Source organism: Salmo salar, chromosome 03 (assembly GCF_965601325.2).
Source record: "Salmo salar chromosome 03, fSalSal1, whole genome shotgun sequence".
NCBI lineage: Eukaryota > Metazoa > Chordata > Actinopteri > Salmoniformes > Salmonidae > Salmo > Salmo salar.
The window spans coordinates 81963281-81981806 of record NC_138293.1 but is presented as its reverse complement, the minus strand read 5'-3'; the positions used below and the strand labels follow the sequence as shown (position 1 = coordinate 81981806).

Sequence of the window (18526 nt, the reverse complement as noted above, 5' to 3'; positions counted from 1 at the left end):
TGTGTTATGGTCTTTGTGCATGGATTCTTATCCACAGAGGACCTGTGTGTGTGTGTGTGTGTGTGTGTGTGTGTGTGTGTGTGTGTGTGTGTGTGTGTGTGTGTGTGTGTGTGTGTGTGTGTGTGTGTGTGTGTGTGTGTTATGGTCTTTGTGCATGGATTCTTATCCACAGAGGACCTGTGTGTGTGTGTGTGTGTGTGTGTGTGTGTTATGGTCTTTGTGCATGGATTCTTATCCACAGAGGACCAGTGTGTGTGTGTTATGGTCTTTGTGCATGGATTCTTATCCACAGAGGACCAGTGTGTGTGTGTGTGTTATGGTCTTTGTGCATGGATTCTTATCCACAGAGGACCAGTGTGTGTGTGTTATGGTCTTTGTGCATGGATTCTTATCCACAGAGGACCAGTGTGTGTGTTATGGTCTTTGTGCATGGATTCTTATCCACAGAGGACCAGTGTGTGTGTGTTATGGTCTTTGTGCATGGATTCTTATCCACAGAGGACCAGTGTGTGTGTTATGGTCTTTGTGCATGGATTCTTATCCACAGAGGACCAGTGTGTGTGTTATGGTCTTTGTGCATGGATTCTTATCCACAGAGGACCAGTGTGTGTGTTATGGTCTTTGTGCATGGATTCTTATCCACAGAGGACCAGTGTGTGTGTTATGGTCTTTGTGCATGGATTCTTATCCACAGAGGACCAGTGTGTGTGTTATGGTCTTTGTGCATGGATTCTTATCCACAGAGGACCAGTGTGTGTGCAGGTTTTTGTTCTAACAGAGTATTAACACCTGATTCAACTCTATGATTAGTTGAATCAGCTGGTTGGCAAGAACAAAAACTTAAGTCCACATTGAACTCTGTTGATACGATTGGACACCCCCTGATCAATAGTAATGATCCGTTTATTTTAATAACTTTAAGGGAGATTAATATAATACAATTTTACATAAGAAATGTCAGATTTGAATATTTGGAAATTAATTATTTAAGAGGTGGGCTTATTTGGAACATTCAGTAGCCTTTAAGCCCAGTCCAAACATAAAATATACATTATCTCCACTTTTCCTACAAAGATTAGGGCAGTACATGTTAGAAATGTCTAAACTTAGATGTTGATGGGCTTAATAGGTACACTTACTCTACACTAACCAAAATGCACTCTATTGGTGGAATGACCCATATTCTGAGAACTAAACGTGGTGCTGCAACGAGAGCCTCCTTATGCAACATTGTGATTTACAGCCGTGACACGGACTGGCACGGAGCCATGAGGTCATAAGGGAGGGGCCAGGAGGGATAGGTTCCAGTGTTGCTGTGCTGCCTGGTGGGAGTGCAGGGTCAGCGTCTTCTTCCCTTTAGAAGTCAGCTAGACTGAGTGCCTGCTAAGATTTACACTCTCAGAGAGAGAAGCTATCTGGACAGAAGAATCAGAGATGGTCTATCATCTTCAAAGGAGACCCTGCCCAGCAACAGCCCACAGGTTGACTCACTGTGTTAATGACTATATTTTATTCAACAAGCACAATGCCCAGGAGGCTGGCTCATAATAATGTCTGGAATGGAATCAACTACACGGACACCATGTGTTTGAGGCCATTAAATGTATTCTGTTCCAGCCATTACTATCAGCCTGTCCTCCCCAATGAAGGTGCCACCTACCGCCTGTAAATTGCACAGTGACCAGGTGGAGGTACCTACCACACATTGCCAGGCTTGGTCTGGTCCAGGGTGATCACGCCCCCATGGCGCTCCCCCACCAGTTCCGGGGCCATCCAGCGCAGGGGCGCCGACTCGTCGTCCTCCGTGATGATGTAATCCTCCTGTGACATGAGAGAGGGACAGAGTCAAGCATGGAGCATCCATGTAATTACATGCGCAACACATAAATGTGTAATTTAATAGGATGTCTATCTCAGAATAACAATTCTACAAACAACCAGTAGGCTCACATTCTCCTTTTTTTCCATTCAATTCAGTGATGTGTTTTACCAAGGCTTCTAAGAAGCATTTGGATGTTTGGTAGCCTTTCCTTCAGTTCTAACCCACATTACTGTACTTTTAGTTGTTTTCTGAGTTCCTAGTAAGTACTTCATCAAGCTCATACATACAGCCAAAACACCTCTGGCCACACTTGTTGACCGTGCTAAATAGAGAGCTCAACATTTTGAGGAATGCAGCGGGCTGAGCTAGCCTTATCGACAGTCTGGCCAGGGACAAACGCAGTAGGGAGTTACACTTTGGTATAACAATCTTAATGCTTCACAGAGTTCTGCCAGACTGGGGTCAAAGGCTAACAGCTGTATATAAACCCCCTACTGGAAAGCACTTATCCTCCCCTTAATAAACCACTTTTACACTATTGTGTTGACTATACGGACTAGGGCTATACTACTGTACAGTACTGGCTTTGACATCCTTTGAAACTTTGGTGGATGTGTAACCTCTGTTCAGCTGGGCTCAGCAGTGTGAAAAGGGTTATAGGTTAATGAACCTAAACTGAAACTATTGTAACAGCACACATACAGTGAGGGAAAAAGTATTTGATCCCCTGCTGATTTTGTACGTTTGCCCACTGACAAAGAAATGATCAGTCTATAATTTTAATAGTAGGTTTATTTGAATAGTGAGAGACAGAATTAAAAAAAATCCAGAAAAACGCATGTCAAAAATGTTAGAAAATGATTTGTATTTTAATGAGGGAAATAAGTATTTGACCCCTCTGCAAAACATGACTTAGTACTTGGTGGCAAAACCCTTGTTGGCAATCACAGAGGTCAGACGTTTCTTGTAGTTGGCCACCAGGTTTGCATACAACTCAGGATGGATTTTGTCCCACTCCTCTTTGCAGATCTTCTCCAAGTCATTAAGGTTTCGAGGCTGACGTTTGGCAACTCCAACCTTCAGCTCCCTCCACAGACTTTCTATGGGATTAAGGTCTGGAGACTGGCTAGGCCACTCCAGGTAAGGTCCGCTTCTTCTTGAGACACTCCTTTGTTGCCTTGGCTGTGTGTTTTGGGTCATTGTCATGCTGGAATACCCATCCACGACCCATTTTCAATGCCCTGGCTGAGGGAAGGAGGTTCTCACCCAAGATTTGACGGTAGATGGCCCCGTCCATCGTCCCTTTGATGCAGTGAAGTTGTCCTGTCCCCTTAGCAGAAAAACACCCCCAAAGCATAATGTTTCCACCTCCATGTTTGACGGTGGAGATGGTGTTCTTGGGGTCATAGGCAGCATTCCTCCTCCTCCAAACACGGCGAGTTGAGTTGATGTCAAAGAGCTCCATTTTGGTCTCATCTGACCACAACACTTTCACCCAGTTGTCCTCTGAGTCATTCAGATGTTCATTGGCAAACTTCAGACGGGCATGTATATGTATTCTTGAGCAGGGGGACCTTGCGGACGCTGCAGGATTTCAGTCCTTCACGGCGTAGTGTGTTACCAATTGTTTTCTTGGTGACTATGGTCCCAGCTGCCTTGAGATCATTGACAAGATCCTCCCGTGTAGTTCTGGGCTGATTCCTCACCGTTCTCATGATCATTGCATCTCCACGGGGTGAGATCTTGCATGGAGCCCCAGGCCGAGGGATATTGACAGTTCTTTTGTGTTTCTTCCATTTGCGAATAATCGCACCAAATGTTGTCACCTTCTCACCAAGCTGCTTGGCGATGGTCTTGTAGCCCATTCCAGCCTTGTGTAGGTCTACAATCTTGTCCCTGACATCCTTGGAGAGCTCTTTGGTCTTGGCCATGGTGGAGAGTTTGGAATCTGATTGATTGATTGCTTCTGTGGACAGGTCTTTTTTACAGGTACCAAGCTGAGATTAGGAGCACACTCCCTTTAAGAGTGTGCTCCTAATCTCAGCTCGTTACCTGTATAAAAGACACCTGGGAGCCAGAAATCTTTCTGATTGAGAGGGGGTCAAATACTTATTTCCCTCATTAAAATGCAAATCAGTTTAACGTTTTTCTGGATATTTTTGTTGTTATTCTGTCTCTCACTGTTCAAATAAACCTACCATTAAAATTATAGACTGATCATTTCTTTGTCAGTGGGCAAACGTACAAAATCAGCAGGGGATCAAATACTTTTTTCCCCCCACTGTACAGATGCCACTTCCTTTTGTCACCTGAAAGTAAAACAAAATCCCCCTGATTCCATTTGAAGGAGAACAGGTTGGAAAGTTTCCTGGTACCTTGTATCTGTAGGGGCCGATGCCATAGTCTCCCACTTTGACGGTCAGGTCTGCAGTCAGATAGCAGTTCCTCAGGGCTAAGTCACTGAGAAAAGAGAGGGAAACCGATTAAAGAAGATGAGGATTTACAGAGTTTGTGTGTTCAATATGGTCTGGCATGGTCATAGAACGGTTGAGTTTAATGTGTGTTCAATATGGTCTGGTGTGGTCATAGAACGGTGAATGGATCACAGGGCTGCAAATAATAGGCAGTTGGTTCAGTTGAGTCTACCAGCACTACATCCAACAAATAGCTGTCATTTGTGCTCTCTGAACTAGGGTTGGGCGTTACTTGGGGAGACCTCTTCTACGACATGCTACACCAAATATCGTGATATATAATCGTTTTGCGCCGTTAATGACTAAAATCACTCCAAACTGTGCAATTTGTGCTTATTTACAATATTAGTCGCATTCTCATTAAACAATATTTGTGTGGTGTAGAAATAAGACTTAATTCATTTAGACTTTCTTTTCAACATATTGACACAGACTAACTGATAAAACTGCACAGTTTAAAATTAAATATAGTCTTGCGCATCACAATATATCATCAATGTCATCATATATCGGCCCAACCCTAGTTTGAACACAAGTTAGCGGTTTCAGATGAACACTGCAGTACACACAACTGTAGTCTCTGAACAGAAAACAATACTCTGAACCTTATCTTGTTCAGCAATCATTTGGGAAGAAGATGGAGCTCTGTGCTGCTCTCATGTGGTCATACAATGGAAATAAAATCATTGAAACGGTGGAATATACAGTCGGTTGCCAGTTTATTAGGTACACCCATCTAGTACCGGGTCGGACCCCCCTGTAGCCATGAAGGGATGTACCTGGTCAGCAACAATGTTGAGATACGCTATGTTGCTCAATTGGTATTCAGGGGCCTAACGTGTGACAGGAAAACATTCCCCACACCATTACACCACCAGCCTTTTTTGGTTAACACCTTTCTCGGTAAACCGTAGACACTGTCGTGCGTGAAAAGCCCAGGAGGCCAGCTGTTTCTGAGGTACTGGAACCGACACGGCTGGCACCGACGATCTTACCACGCTCAAAGTCACTTAGAATGGGCGAAACTAGTGACCTAATATTTAATCGAGCAATAACTGAATGCCTTGATGCCGGTCTGTCTGCTTTATATAGCAAGCCACAGCCACTATTTTTGGGGTGGTGTACCTAATAAACAGTCCAGAGTATATTTTCATGCCTATGACAGGGTGACATAATATCCCAGTGACAAAAAATGGAATAATTACATTTTCCTCACCCTAATATGATTAAATGCAATGCCTCAGGTGATTAAGGACCCCTTCAACCTGCCTCTAAATCCAACCAACCCCCACAGACCCAGGTCAGGGCAGGGCCAGACAAAGACTGGACTCTTGAGTGGCTTTAGACCCAAAACACATTTGGACTTATAGCTTGCATCACTAGAGGAAACCTCATCCAGTTGCTTCTGTTCCACCCCTAGTAACAAAATCACTGATGCTGGAGCTTTTCCCCACTCACTCATACAGCACCAGGATATTGTTCCCAGGGAAGAACTCACAGGTGGGCACAGAGTGGCAGTGTGGACAGGGGAGGACGATAAAGGGGGACTGGGCTGTCTGAGTGGACAGATGGTATCTCATTCAGACTGGGACCCTCATGGAGGGAGAGGCTCTGGTTTCCCCTTGGCCCAAGAAACATTTCACCACCAATCCGTTCCAAGAGCGTCTCTTTTACCCCGTCTATCCGTGGACATCGCTGACACTAGTGGTCTGTGCTCGTACACCCCGGGAGCTACTGTCAGGCCCACTGAAACATTGGCAAGATAAATGGAGAGATATTTTAAACCTCTTCTGTCCTGGCTGTTCCCTGCTGTTGGCGAACGCAGTGCATTACAGTACTACTGGAGGATCAGGGAGAGAGAATCAGATTCAAAGTCTTATCCCTACAAGGCGAATGGCGTGGGGGCAGTTTGGTGCAGACACTTCAGCAGATTCTTCACCTCTGACAGAAAATCGATATAGCTCAGAGACCTAGCGAGTTAAAAACAAAGACATTACATCAACAAAAAGGAGATCAACTGATTCTGCTCATTTTTTTCAAGTCAAGTGAAACTATCAGATTCAGTAAAATTACCAAATTAATTCAAATACGTGCTGGAAGCTACGGTTGTCACACTGGTTGAAAAACTGGGGAACACAGTTCCCTCTCCTCTACTGCCCCATATGCTATTTCTCCCCAGGGTTATTATGTAATGTCAGTCAGAGTGATTCTCCTGGACTGCCATGACAGCTCGCTATCTTATCGCTGTGGCCGCCCCATCACAATAACATGCTGGGCTCAGACCACAGACCCTAAGCCTTGGCTATAGTTTCAGTTCACACCACTGCCACCGTCCCAGAAGGCTTTATGGCACCGTGCTAGCCACAGCCCCTTGCCGGGTACTTTGTGGGCGGGGCATCCAGTGAGGACACCTTGGTAGTAAATCAACTTCGCAACCCAACCAAAAGAAAAGCGCTGCACAATTTTTTTTTACGACTGTCATTACAACCCTGTTAACGGTGGAATCTCGTACTTGGGCTCCTTTTGAGTTTTAACACAGGATAATAAATGGCCTACATGAGGCTATCCATTTACACACAAACAGCAGAATCATCATATCCCTCTGACAGGCTGATAGTTGACACTGTGGCAATGCGTGGGAGCTGGGTAATTGGAGCCCTTTGGGTTTATTCTGAGCATGCAAAACAGAGCATGTGGATGCGCTGAGCGGAGCCAACATGTCCTGCACTGCCGGGTAAAAAGTTAAACGAAACAGGCCCTTGCAGCACTCTCCTTTTTGGAGAGGCCCAGTGTCCCTGTTCAGGATTGGCCCAGTGTCCCTGTTTAGGATTGGCCCAGTGTCCCTGTTTAGGATTGGCCCAGTGTCCCTGTTTAGGATTGGCCCAGTGTCCCTGTTTAGGATTGGCCCAGTGTTGGCTTGGGAGTAGGAGTACGTATCCATAAGAGCAAGTTGCCATGAGGGAGGCCAAAACCACAGATTTAATTTGATAGAGACAGACTTGTAATTGTGACACATTAATATCAGTTGTATATGATACTATCGTAACTCAACATTTTTAAGTTGGAAGATGTAAAAACAGACAGTAGTACTTAAAATGTTTGATGAAGTCTTAATTCCTGAAACGTGACTGTCGTTTGACATCTGAAGGCTGTGCCCTTAGCTAAAGCCATGTCTAGTGACTGACTGGTGTAAACAGAGCCGGAACAGAAGTGCTACCTGTGCAGGAAGTTGTGTTTGTGGAGGTGGGTGACGCCAGCAGCGACTTCACAGGCCATCTTCTGCAGCTGCAGCAGCTCAGCATTTCGGAACACCCAATCCTGCTGAGACAGGTAGCTCCGGAGGTCCCCCTGAAATGGAGACAAGCACATGATAACATCTGTGTACTAGTTTCAATGCCAAAAACAGCATTCACTTAGTCCTTATTTTAATATAAAATGTCACACAGAAACAACATCTTGAAGCTCCTGTAATATGGACTTGAGTGACTGAAGGTGCATTGTAAGCAGTCATCCACACAGGGGTAGTAGACTCCCTCACACTGCATAGCTCTCTCCAGCCCAGCAGGGTTTTACTGCTGATGGGGGAGTGGAACCAAATAAGGGCCCAGCTGTTTATTACACCTAGGTCTATATGCTGTGTCACGGCAATTTTAAAATACAAAAATCAGGCCAGTGGGGTGGAGCGACTCTTGCCGGATGGCCAGGTCACGTTTCTGGGCACACAGTCAAAAGCTCTGTTTGGGAGAGGAGGTGAACGGGGTAGGCCAGGGGTGAGTGAGAACAACGAGTCCCACAGTCTGGGGAAATAGGTCGAGGGGGGCAAATTTAATTCCCACCCCTCAGATGTTGGGGAGGGCAGCTGAGGCTGATGCCAGAATGTAACCAACCAGAGACCTCTGATTGTAGTGGTAGAAACAGTCACTATGTGGGTTAGGCTGAGGTCCATAGACGGGGGTGGCATAAGTGCAAGGCAATCTGTCAGTTTAGATCAGTAACGTTGAGATAATATCCAGGATAATGAGTCTGAGTTGATGGATTCACTGACAAGGCTCCTCCTGAGGTAATAGGGGCTTGCCTCGTACTATTGTGTCAACAGTGGCTGTGGTTCACACCCTGCACGCAGCTTACAAAGCTCTGAGAACTGCCATGAAAGGCTTGAATTCTCAACTACATCTCTCAACAAAGTGCAGCCTCCTTTTAAGACAAAACCTTCACAACAAATTAGTAAGATCTTTACCATTAAAATAAAAAGTATTGTGAAAAACAAACGACGGAAAGAACATTCTGAGCAAAGACCACAATAGACAATGCCACACCCGTATTTTGACGCTGCACCACTAATCCAGGATGGCATTTCACTGATGGGGGCATTATAATGTATCATGTCAAAGGACTTCAGCATCACGCACCCCCTCTGGTAATCTCTCTGCTACTTTGTCATGTATCCTACAAATATGAGGAACAGTAGAGGCCCCAATATGGAGCCCTGTGGAACACCACATGATATCCCTCTAGCCCCCAGGCAGTCCTTCACCAGGATCCATTCTGATAGGTCCCTTAAACAAAGCCAGTCAGATCAACTGGGTCCTTGACAAGGATATGATCTACTCCAACAGGTCCTTCTATACACAGCCAGGCAGTGAAAAGGGCTGCAGGCCCAGGTAGGTATGGGGCCCAGAGGGATCAGGTCCACCACGGTGGGGGAGCTCTGGAGAAGGTGACCGCTGTGTCACCAGGAGAAAAGAGGATTCCTGTGGAATGTGGTAGTGAAAACACAGCCACTCTGCGGGGTCATACAATATACAGGCAGCTTTCGGTAAAACTGTCAATCCACATGACTCAAGGTAATGGATCTGCCGTGTTTACTCAGAGGTCTCTGTGCCCTTACTGACTACAAGCAGCTTAGACCAGTCCTGCTGACGGAACCACCATAACTCTTGTTTCTAACCGACACGGCCGAGCTGCTTTTCCCTAACACCAGCTATAAAACAACCTGCTCCGAGAAAAGACTATTCATAGAAGAATAACTATTTTGAACCATAAAAGACCTATAATAAATCTATGGCTCATAGAAGATTTATATTAAATCTATGGCTCATAGAAGATTTATATTAAATCTATGGCTCATAGAAGACCTATATTAAACCTATGGTAAGTGATATGTTCTGATCAGTGACGAGTACAGTAGTCTACTCAAGAGTTCCACTGTCCCAATTTTCTTGTAGTGTCCGGCACAATCACCTTAAAATAGTTGCTTGACCACTTACTGAAAGAGTAAGCGCTCGACCGAGTGAAAAATTAAATCAGAATTTGTCTCCGGTCAAGATACCTTGGACATCATAAAGTGTAATTGATGTTCTCACGTGCACACTAGAAGTAACATTTGTATGTTTCGTCTGTCATGAGACTAATAAAAAAACATAAAAAGGAGATGCTATTGATGTGTAAACAACAACGCCAACAACCATTCTGACTGTCGTCTACTGAAAATGTACACACTTTACTGAGAAGGAAACTCTAACCGGAGGTGCTTTGACCACTGTCAATGTGAAAACAAACCACTGTATTGTCCTATAAATGGAAAGGCTGACTGTGTATGTTACCGTGGGAGTCTTGTTCTGCCTTCCTGACAAATGTCCTGTCCTGATGGGTGGAAAGGACAGCCTGTGTCCTCTCCACACTCCTATTCTCAATGTAAAGAATCAAATGGAACGGTGTGTCCTCATATCACATTACATTTAGTTAACGACTTAATGAGTTATTAGTGCAGAGTGGAATTACTAACGAGACAAGTCATTGTAGTCAATAGAACCTAATGAGAACAATTAAACAAATATGAATTACACCACAGCAAACTAATTAGGAAGAGAGGTTGTGAGTTAATCATTGTAAGAGTAAAAAGTGATTCCTGGTCAGGCCATGTGTTCCGGAAAAACTCTAGGCCCTGATCATGGTTAATGTCTGACGAGGGTCTTCAACATAAAGCATGCTTCTCTCTGGGGCCCTTCGGCAAACATAGCCCTGTGGTCTGTTCAACGGCCACTAGAGGCCCACAACCACTGCTCCTAAACCCCAGTCCGGCTAGGGCAGGTGGCTGGACTATACTGAAGACCATAAGGGAGGCCCCTGCAGGAGAGACTGTCACTCACTCACGCAGCAACTGGCAATCTGTGGGGCACTGCTCCAGTTGCACACCACGATGGAGTGATATTTGGGTGTCCGAAATGCAGTGAGTCTGGAGTCAGTAAGGGTTATGGCTGATCCAGGGCAGTTTACTGTTACATGTACAGAGGTGTGGGGCATTAACTGTGCCAATTGATGAGGGCTCATAAAAGTCCCTATGGGTTTTACTATAATATCGTATAGTAAATTAATGAATACCTTCCGTGCAAATGTCTTTCACGGAATTGTGAGAGCTTGTCAGTCATTTAGAATTGAATGAAGAAGTGCTTGTTTATAGCATCCATTGCATGAGATACAGTGAGGTATGAAATGATTGACACGCTTGATAAAGATGAGCCAAAATGACTAAAATTCTATATTGTTCGCTCCAAAACATTGGGAAATTATATTATTTTATGCTAATATAAATTGCTCAGAAAAATATATTTAGTTTAACAAGTAATTTTTCTCTCAAAAAGATAGGGGTGTCAATAAATTTGACCCGTTTTCAATACCTCACCTTGCGAGGATAACGCCAATGGGCCTTTCTCTAAAATGTTTTAAGAGTTGGACAACACATTGGTAGGGATCTTAGACCATTCCTCCAAAGGCTGTGCTTGGGGGCAGTGTCTTGCTGGAAGATTCACTTGCGGACAAGTTTCAGCCTCATGGCAGAGGCAACCAGGTTTTTGGCAAAAATATCCTGGTACTGGGTAAAGTTCATGATGCCGTTGGGTGTTGACCTTAACAAGGACCCCCAGGACCAGTGGAAGCAAAATTGCCCCATAAGATTAACGTCCACCATCATAATTTACAGTAGGCAGTGTTTCCGCTGCAACCATTTAGCTGCGGCACTGCAAAGTCATTGCCGCTACACTAAAAAAATATAGCATCTTTCTGCCAAGGCGCACTTTGAAGATGCTATAACAGTCCACACTAACTTTTCCTCTGCAAAAACAATGAGTAATGACTAGAAAAACCAGACAGCCCCACAGTAGAATATTTGATATATTTCCTTAGTCCGTTTGTTGTTGTGTTTTTTGCGAGATAAATATTCCTTTCAGGGTGCATTCAAGTTGCCAGTGTTATAGGAAGGGACAAGCAGCCAATTCTTAATGCAAAACAGCAGTTTTAAAGGCATTTGTTAAAAAGAGCTTTCCATTCCTACTTTATTTCTTATCTCCAAAATGTGTGTGAACTGCAGCATTGTAAACCCAGAGTTTTAGCAGCGGCATGGTTAAGAACATTAGCACGCCACAAGTCACTGTGAGTGCATAGGGGAGTGTGGGGCAGAATGTAACAGGTCAATTGTAGAGTAACTTGGGGTAAAACACCACCCTACCGGAATATTTTCTTTTTGTAGTGACTTAAATTCTGATGAGACCGATTACATTTTTTGCTGAGCAAGAGTAGTGGCCACCAGGGATAGCGTTGGGGGGTAAATGGTGACATGACATGGCTTCTGTAAGAAGTGCAGGCAGGGGGTGTTTTATCCCATGTGGCGTATGACCTCAAGTTACCCTAACTGGTAGGCAGGCCTACATAATATTCAGTGTTTATGCACGTTTTTGGAACATCAAATTCATCAATATGATACTAACTAATTAAAAGATCACATTTGGGATCTAACTAATGATTAGATCAATAGGATAAATGCAGATAAGCAACCCCAAGATTCAGACTATTTATAGCCACTATGCTGTTTTCAGTTGGCCTACAGGTGACGATGCTTATTGCTAATAGCGTTCCTAAAAATATGGACCATGCATAGGCTATATTCACAATGGTCCAATATGTTAAAAAAAAATAATTAAACAAATAATTTTAACAGTATGTTATTAGGCTCATTATATTTTAGACAGCATGAGCATTATTTAATTTTTCATTCATTTGCAGTAGAAAGTCCCCAGAACTGAGCTCCTCTATCTTTCAATATAAAAATTCTCTGGGGGGACCCCCTCCGCAACTTTTCCCCCCAGAGCTCCCTTTTCATGTCATCCAACAAATGTAAACGCCTGGAGTTTGCTAAATGGCATTGGTACTTGGATTGTTTGGTGCTTTGGTCAGATGACATGAAAATAGAGCTCTTTGGCCACGCACACCAGTGGTGGGTTTGGCGTTGAAATGAGAATGTATGAGCAGAAAAGAACCCCATACCTACTGTAAAATATGGTGGTGGATCTTTGATGTAATGGGGTTATTTTGCTTCCACTGGGGCCCTTGTTAAGGTCAACGGCATAATGAACACTACCCAGTACCAGAATATTTTTGCCCAAAATCTGGTTGCCTCTGTCAGGAGGCTGAAACTTGGCTGCAAGTGGATCTCTCAGCAACACAATAACCCCAAGCACACATTAAAATACACAAAGAAATTGTTAACTGGCAACAAAATCAACATTTTGCAATGGCCATCTCAGTCTCCAGACTTGAAACTACTATAAAACTTATGGTTCGATAAAGGATATCAAGGATCTGGAAAGATTCTGTAGGGAGGAATGGTCTAAGATCCCTGCCAATGTCTTCTCCAACTCATAAAACATTTTAGAAAAATGCTCAGTGCCATTATGCTAGCAAGGTGAGGTATTGAAATGTGTGTAAATCATTTTGACCACAATCTTTGATATTTGAGTTTAATATTTTTTTTTACTTTACTTTTTCCATACAAATATCATGACACCTAAATAATTTAATAAAAAAGGTGCCAAACACCCCACCCATACCTTCCGGATGGTGAGTGACAAAATAAGAAGTCCTCAAAGCTCCTCCATAGACCAGATGCAACAACTGTTGCAGAGACATCAGAGCTGACCTACCTCATCAAGTTAACACCTCCGGCCAAGATGACCCGCTCAGTTACAACGTCCACTCACACCCTCCTCTCCAGCCTGAAGTTGTTTAACGACCACAATAACATTAAGTCATTAGCCCAACCCCATCTCCGTCCTCTGGATGTCGATTAAGAAAGCCCCTTCCTACAACCAGTTAGAGGCCTCTGCTATAGTAGCGGCCAGTCAGTCACAAGGCACAGTACCAGGCAGAGAGAGAGCGCTCTGTCAGAGATATGGGGGGAATCCCTCCTCCCTTTAGAGGCTAGATCTGGGTTAGGGTCTAATTTATAGAGGCTAGATCTGGGTTAGAGTCTAATTTATAGAGGCTAGATCTGGGTTAGGGTCTAATTTATAGAGGCTAGATCTGGGTTAGGTTCTAATTTATAGAGGCTAGATCTGGGTTAGAGTCTAATTTATAGAGGCTAGATCTGGGTTAGGGTCTAATTTATAGAGGCTAGATCTGGGTTAGGGTCTAATTTATAGAGGCTAGATCTGGGTTAGGGTCTAATTTATAGAGGCTAGATCTGGGTTAGAGTCTAATTTATAGAGACTAGATCTGGGTTAGGGTCTAATTTATAGAGGCTAGATCTGGGTTAGGGTCTAATTTATAGAGGCTAGATCTGGGTTAGGGTCTAATTTATAGAGGCTAGATCTGGGTTAGGGTCTAATTTATAGAGGCTAGATCTGGGTTAGGGTCTAATTTATAGAGGCTAGATCTGGGTTAGGGTCTAATTTATAGAGGCTAGATCTGGGTTAGGGTCTAATTTATAGAGGCTAGATCTGGGTTAGAGTCTAATTTATAGAGGCTAGATCTGGGTTAGGGTCTAATTTATAGAGGCTAGATCTGGGTTAGGGTCTAATTTATAGAGGCTAGATCTGGGTTAGAGTCTAATTTATAGAGGCTAGATCTGGGTTAGAGTCTAATTTATAGAGGCTAGATCTGGGTTAGGGTCTAATTTATAGAGGCTAGATCTGGGTTAGGGTCTAATTTATAGAGGCTAGATCTGGGTTAGAGTCTAATTTATAGAGGCTAGATCTGGGTTAGGGTCTAATTTATAGAGGCTAGATCTGGGTTAGGGTCTAATTTATAGAGGCTAGATCTGGGTTAGGGTCTAATTTATAGAGGCTAGATCTGGGTTAGGGTCTAATTTATAGAGGCTAGATCTGGGTTAGAGTCTAATTTATAGAGGCTAGATCTGGGTTAGGGTCTAATTTATAGAGGCTAGATCTGGGTTAGGGTCTAATTTATAGAGGCTAGATCTGGGTTAGGGTCTAATTTATAGAGGCTAGATCTGGGTTAGGGTCTAATTTATAGAGGCTAGATCTGGGTTAGGGTCTAATTTATAGAGGCTAGATCTGGGTTAGAGTCTAATTTATAGAGGCTAGATCTGGGTTAGGGTCTAATTTATAGAGGCTAGATCTGGGTTAGGGTCTAATTTATAGAGGCTAGATCTGGGTTAGGGTCTAATTTATAGAGGCTAGATCTGGGTTAGGGTCTAATTTATAGAGGCTAGATCTGGGTTAGGGTCTAATTTATAGAGGCTAGATCTGGGTTAGGGTCTAATTTATAGAGGCTAGATCTGGGTTAGGGTCTAATTTATAGAGGCTAGATCTGGGTTAGGGTCTAATTTATAGAGGCTAGATCTGGGTTAGAGTCTAATTTATAGAGGCTAGATCTGGGTTAGGGTCTAATTTATAGAGGCTAGATCTGGGTTAGGGTCTAATTTATAGAGGCTAGATCTGGGTTAGGGTCTAATTTATAGAGGCTAGATCTGGGTTAGGGTCTAATTTATAGAGGCTAGATCTGGGTTAGAGTCTAATTTATAGAGGCTAGATCTGGGTTAGGGTCTAATTTATAGAGGCTAGATCTGGGTTAGGGTCTAATTTATAGAGGCTAGATCTGGGTTAGGGTCTAATTTATAGAGGCTAGATCTGAGTTAGTGTCACTTGAGGGCTCCCACGTGTGCACACACACACACACACACAAAGTCTGACACACACACACACTATATCAAACACACACACACACACACACACACACACACAAAGGCTGACACACACACAGTAAAACCATCTATGCAAACAAACACGAAGCCCAACAGTAAACACATTCAAGACAAACACACACACACTATATCAAACACACACACACACACACACACACACACACACACACACACACACTATATCAAACACACACACACACACACACACACACTATATCAAACACACACACACACACTATATCAAACACACACACACACACACTATATCAAACACACACACACACACACACACACACTATATCAAACACACACACAGGCACCCTCCCACGCCTCACTTACACACGCGTAACACACACTAAACCGAGGGCTGATGCCATTGCGGGTAACAGCATTTCAGATGCACTGAAAAATGAGCTCTGGCCGAACTGAATCAGAACATACCATCCACATGCCTGACTTACAGCCAGCCTGTCACCCCGAAACACAGAAATAAATACCTCAAACTCCCAGCTAATCCTTAAAGACAGGCAGGAACTAATCAACAGGGTAATGTTATATTCTACCAAGACTGAACTTTGACGCGCGCACACAGCACGAGTTCACAAAAAGCACTATTAGGACCAACATATTGCCGTGTGGAGAGAAAACACACAAACACAGCAGGATGTGGGGTAAATGGAGCCTGTTTGCTGGTTGAGGGAGGGAATGTGAGCTGAGACGGGTCCCTGATGAAACCTGCTGCTATGCAGCTCTCTGGTCCTGGGCAGGCACAGGGGCAAGAAGGGCCCAGAATAGATCAAGAAAAACACTAGATAAATCAGGCCATGATGGACAGCATTGACGGAGTGCGGCTCCCCAATAACCCAAGACGGATAGGCAAGCTAATTTAAGATGCACGGCTAAACGAGGGGGGGCTTGTAAGGCCAGGTGATTGGGAGACTAAATGATGTCTACTTATTGGATGGCGTTGGAACTGGAGTCTAAGCTGCCCACAAGCAGAGCTTACCACAGTCAGACCGACAGGATGGTCTAATTACTCCCTTCCACTCTGATCATGAGTTCGGAAAAATGCCCGGCATGTTGACATATCATTTGGTGGCAGCTGTGGGATCCATCCAAAACATGTTCTGATGTTTTGACTTTTAAAAGGGTTCACTGATAAACTATAATAGGTACTGTATATTGACTCATACGATCATAAATGATAGTAAACTCTGGGTTGCACAGTAAATGAGGACACTCACCAGCTCGCAGTACTCAAAGACCAGCAGGAAGGGGATAGCCTCCACACACTGGCCCAGACACTGTAGAATGTTAGGGTGCACCAGAACTCTATGAAGAGAAACACCGGTTAAGACAATCTACTGTAGTCTAGATCACTGATGTGAATACTGGAGGACTACAGCCCTCTTCCAGTCCCATTCTGTTACTAAAGACTAGTGAAATAAGAACACTCTGCAGTGTCCAAGTTAGAAGGCAGAGGGTGCTGCTCCACTAGGAGAAGTGAGGTGTAGCTGTCATTATAATACCTTAGTTACTTTATTCAAGTACTGAAAGATCTGTTATTTAGATTCTTGCCATAACGCATTTTCTAAATTAATCTGGTGTGTTCCATTTAGCCTATTGTTGGAACTGGGTCTTTGGAAAAATTGTCCTGAAAACCTGAAAATGACCCTGATATTGCCATGACAATATAATAAATGGCCAAAATGCCCCTTTTCAGCCTCTCCCAGCAGACATGCCAGTAGCTCACCTGTAAGGGTCTCCGTGCTGCAGGAAGTCATTCTGCTCCATGGCACTTGCGTTAGCCTTCAGCTCCTTGACCACCACCTTGGCCCCACCCGGGTCTGTGTAGATCTCACTGAGGAGGACCTGGACACACACACACACACAGGTTAGAGTGCGGGGAAGGAAACGCACAGAAAGCATGGGTGATGTCTGTTATGGGTCGAGCCAAAACACTGGTAGTTTGTAGAAAGGCAGGAAGCCAGCTCTTTCTGAAAACAAGGGCAGGATGGTGGGGATGTAGCTAGAGGATGGGGATGTAGCTAGAGGATGGGGATGTAGCTAGAGGATGAGGGGGGGGTGTAGCTAGAGGATGAGGGGGGGGATGTAGCTAGAGGATGAGGGGGGGGATGTAGCTAGAGGATGAGGGGGGGGATGTAGCTAGAGGATGAGGGGGGGGATGTAGCTAGAGGATGAGGGGGGGATGTAGCTAGAGGATGGGGGGGGTGTAGCTAGAGGATGAGGGGGGGATGTAGCTAGAGGATGAGGGGGGGATGTAGCTAGAGGATGGGGGGGATGTAGCTAGAGGATGGGGGGGTGTAGCTAGAGGATGGGGGGGTGTAGCTAGAGGATGAGGGGGGGATGTAGCTAGAGGAGGGGGGGTGTAGCTACGGGATTGGGGGGGTAGCTACGGGATTGGGGGGGTAGCTACGGGATTGGGGGGGTAGCTACGGGATTGGGGGGGGGAGCTACGGGATTGGGGGGGAGCTACGGGATTGGGGGGAGCTACGGGATTGGGGGGGAGCTACGGGATTGGGGGGGGAGCTACGGGATTGGGGGGGAGCTACGGGATTGGGGGGGAGCTACGGGATTGGGGGGGAGCTACGGGATTGGGGGGGTAGCTACGGGATTGGGGGGGTAGCTACGGGATTGGGGGGGGTAGCTACGGGATTGGGGGGGGGTAGCTACGGGATGGGGGGGTAGCTACGGGATTGGGGGGGTAGCTACGGGATTGGGGGGGTAGCTACGGGATTGGGGGGGTAGCTACGGGATTGGGGGGGTAGCTACGGGATTGGGGGGGTAGCTACGGGATTGGGGGGGTAGCTACGGGATTGGGGGGGTAGCTACGGGATTGGGGGGGTAGCTACGGGATTGGGGGGGGGTAGCTACGGGATTGGGGGGGGTAGCTACGGGATTGGGGGGGTAGCTACGGGATTGGGGGGGGTAGCTACGGGATTGGGGGGGGGTAGCTACGGGATTGGGGGGGTAGCTACGGGATTGGGGGGGGTAGCTACGGGATGGGTCAAGGCCAGGGGAGCCATGGAGAGACAGCAGAGGAATCACAACATAGAACACTGCCAGGTGGTGAAGGACCAGAGGCTGAGGGGCTACTCTGCTCATATTTACCATGTTATATCATTAAGGATGAGCTTCAACTGTGACTAAGTGAGCAGTTGTCTGCTTTTGTTATTACGTACACCAAAATTCAACCCCGGGTGAAATACTCGC

At 45.1% G+C, this 18526-nt stretch overlaps 1 protein-coding gene across 1 annotated transcript in view; it reads right to left on the bottom strand.

Moving 5' to 3' along the window:
* Nucleotides 1–18526, bottom strand: part of LOC106601832 (serine/threonine-protein kinase LMTK2) — a 74864-nt gene that overhangs the window by 12196 nt on the left and 44142 nt on the right. Inside the window, exons 5-9 of the mRNA XM_082972806.1 lie at nucleotides 17046–17164; nucleotides 16537–16624; nucleotides 7514–7644; nucleotides 4198–4282; nucleotides 1700–1821 (exon numbers count right to left, since the gene is read on the bottom strand). Of these exons, the coding sequence (XP_082828932.1) occupies nucleotides 1700–1821; nucleotides 4198–4282; nucleotides 7514–7644; nucleotides 16537–16624; nucleotides 17046–17164 (545 nt within the window). The remainder of the gene's footprint in view (nucleotides 1–1699; nucleotides 1822–4197; nucleotides 4283–7513; nucleotides 7645–16536; nucleotides 16625–17045; nucleotides 17165–18526) is intronic.